Source organism: Nicotiana sylvestris, chromosome 6, assembly GCF_000393655.2.
Source record: "Nicotiana sylvestris chromosome 6, ASM39365v2, whole genome shotgun sequence".
Lineage (NCBI taxonomy): Eukaryota > Viridiplantae > Streptophyta > Magnoliopsida > Solanales > Solanaceae > Nicotiana > Nicotiana sylvestris.
This window is the reverse complement of record NC_091062.1, coordinates 38,012,112-38,014,812: the sequence shown is the minus strand read 5'-3', so window position 1 is coordinate 38,014,812 and position 2,701 is coordinate 38,012,112. Positions and strand designations below refer to the sequence as shown.

Below are 2,701 nucleotides of genomic sequence, written 5' to 3'. Positions count from 1 at the left end.
ATATGGCACAGGCCAGTAGAAACACTATTTCAAAAGTTTTAAAGAAATTAAGGTTCTGATAATTTGCAGTCACATTGTTGAGTAAGTTTGAATTGTTATGCATGGCTTTAGAATGCTCTATTAGCGTGAGAAACTTTCTTTACAATGAAAGTGTCACAATTAAAGTGCTCAAGTCAAAAAGAAAAATGGGCACTTTAATTGTAAAGAAAGTTAAATTGGCGTAATTTAGGTGCTCATTTCATTTATAACTTGTTATTGAAGGAAAGTATTAAACATTTTTTGCACGCCTAATTTACGTTATTGTAGCAGGTTACATGTTTTATTCTACAATTTATTAGTTGCACTTAGTATAGATAGTATATTTATAATTTATTTTAGATGATTTAAAATATAATTTTTTTTTTATACACTGTCAGCATATAAAAGTTGAATTTGAATATCAAAATATACAGACATAAATTTAAGTCTAAGTTTTAGAAGAAAAATACTACATTAAGTTTGAAGTCAGTTCAGCACATGTGAGGTTTTCAAACAAGGGAAACTTGAAAAGATTTTTAAGGAAAACCATGTGCATTTGAATAAGAAATGGATCTGACCATTACTATAATTAACTTAGTTATATTAACTTGAAATCAAAATGATGAAATAACCAAACCTAAAGCTTTTCCAATGGGTTTGAAGTATCATTATTCCAACAAATCCAATACTTCTAATAAGTTTCTTTCTTTAAGAACTTCAACTATTCTCATCACAACTCTCTTCATTGCTTCTCTTGTCTACTTATTTTCCCCTTCAAGAAATTCATTGGACCATCAGCGAGGTTTATTTCATGGCGATTTGCGCGACGCAAAATTTCCATGGAATAAGCTTTCATTTGGACAAAATTCTGAGAAGCTGAAATTAGCAGTTTTTTCAAAAACATGGCCAATTGGAGCAGATCCTGGAGGCATGGAACGACACGCGTTTACATTATACACTGCACTTGCTGCTAGAGGACATGATATTCATATTTTCACTGTGCCATCTGATAGGAAATTTCATAAAGATATTCATGTTGGTAACCTTCATGTTTATTTTGCAGCTAATGATCATGGCTCACTCAATTGTTCTTTAGCTTTTGATATATTTGATCAAGAAAATAGGGTTAGACCTTTTGATTGTGTGCACACTGAAAGTGTGACACTACCTCATTGGCGCGCGAAATTCGTGCCTAATGTGGCAGTAACATGGCATGGAATTTGGTATGAGATTATGCACTCAAAGCTATTTCAAGAACTCTTTGAAGACCACAATGGACAATTATCATCAGGGCCTATGACTGAACTTCAAGAAGCAATGCCAAAACTTGTCGATGAAATTAAGTTCTTTTCGAGCTATACTCACCATATATGCATAAGCAATAGTGCAGGGGAAATTCTTGTAAACATTTATCAACTCCCTCAAAGAAATGTACATGTTATACTCAATGGAATTGATGAGACTAAGTTTGTCCATAACCCTATATCCGGAGCAGATTTTCGCGAAAAAGTTGGGATCCCATCAAATGTTAGCTTGGTATTAGGAGTTGCTGGAAGGTTAGTAAGGGACAAGGGACATCCACTTCTTCACGAGGCGTTTTCATTCATAGCCAAGCGCCATCCTGGAGTTTTCCTGCTAATAGCAGGGTCAGGTCCGTGGGGAAAAAGGTACGCGGAATTAGGTCAAAATGTGAAGGTTTTAGGTGCATTAGAGCCCTCAGAACTATCAAAATTTTACAATTCAATTGATGTGTTTGTAAACCCTACTTTGAGGCCTCAAGGACTTGATCTTACATTAATAGAAGCTATGCATTGTGGAAAACCAGTTTTGACACCAAATTACCCAAGTATAACAAGAACTGTGGTTTTGAATGAAGATTTTGGTTACACATTTTCACCAAATGTAGGCTCATTTATAGAAGCATTGGAGTCAGCAATAAGAGATGGTACAGCAGTTTTGCAAAAGAAAGGCATGGTTTGCAAGTCATATGCACTTTCAATGTTCACAGCTACCAAAATGGCATTGGCTTATGAGAGGTTCTTTCTTTGTATGAAAAACACTAGATATTGTCTATACCCTCTTCCCACAGATTACTAAAGATTTTTTTATTAAAATGTTACATTTTTCTTGTATACGAGATAAAATAAGAAACTAATTCCTCGCAATTGAATTTCAAAACTTCATTGGAATATTACATTTTTCTTGTGTACGAGGAAAATTAAGAAATAACTCCTCCCTATTAAATTTCAAAACTTTATTGGAATGTTACTTTTTGCTTGTGTACGAGGGAAACTAAGAAATAACTCCTCGCTGTTGAATTTCAAACTTCTTGAGTTGAGGGTCTTTCGAAAATAGCCTCTCTATTCCCTCGGAGTAGGAGTAAGGTTTGCGTATACACTACTCTCCCCAGACCCCCACTAGTAGAATTTTACTGGATCATTGTTATATTGATGGTAAAAAAGCGCTACACGTAGAATATTGGAATGCTGACATGGCATGGCACGTGGGACAATGATACAGCGACATGTGACTTTCTTAATTAATAGGGAAGAGAAGGCACGAGAAGAAATACCCACGAGACGGTATCGAGCCTAACAATTGGCAAGGAATAAATAAGGAATAAATGATAAAAAGAAGGAAAGATACATGAATCAGAAGTAAGTAAGAAAAAGGAATCGGAACA

The 2,701-nt window shown here is 34.8% G+C and overlaps 1 protein-coding gene across 1 annotated transcript; it reads left to right on the top strand.

Moving 5' to 3' along the window:
* Positions 1-669: 669 nt before the first annotated feature.
* Positions 670-2,115, top strand: LOC104228926 (uncharacterized). Its single transcript, XM_009781479.2, has one exon. The coding sequence runs from the start codon at positions 670-672 to the stop codon at positions 2,113-2,115; it is 1,446 nt and encodes a 481-aa protein (XP_009779781.1).
* Positions 2,116-2,701: the final 586 nt, after the last annotated feature.

Coding starts and splice junctions, on each gene's coding strand:
- LOC104228926 (XM_009781479.2), top strand. CDS start 670: ATGGGTTTGAAGTATCATTATTCCAACAAATCCAATACTTCTAATAAG.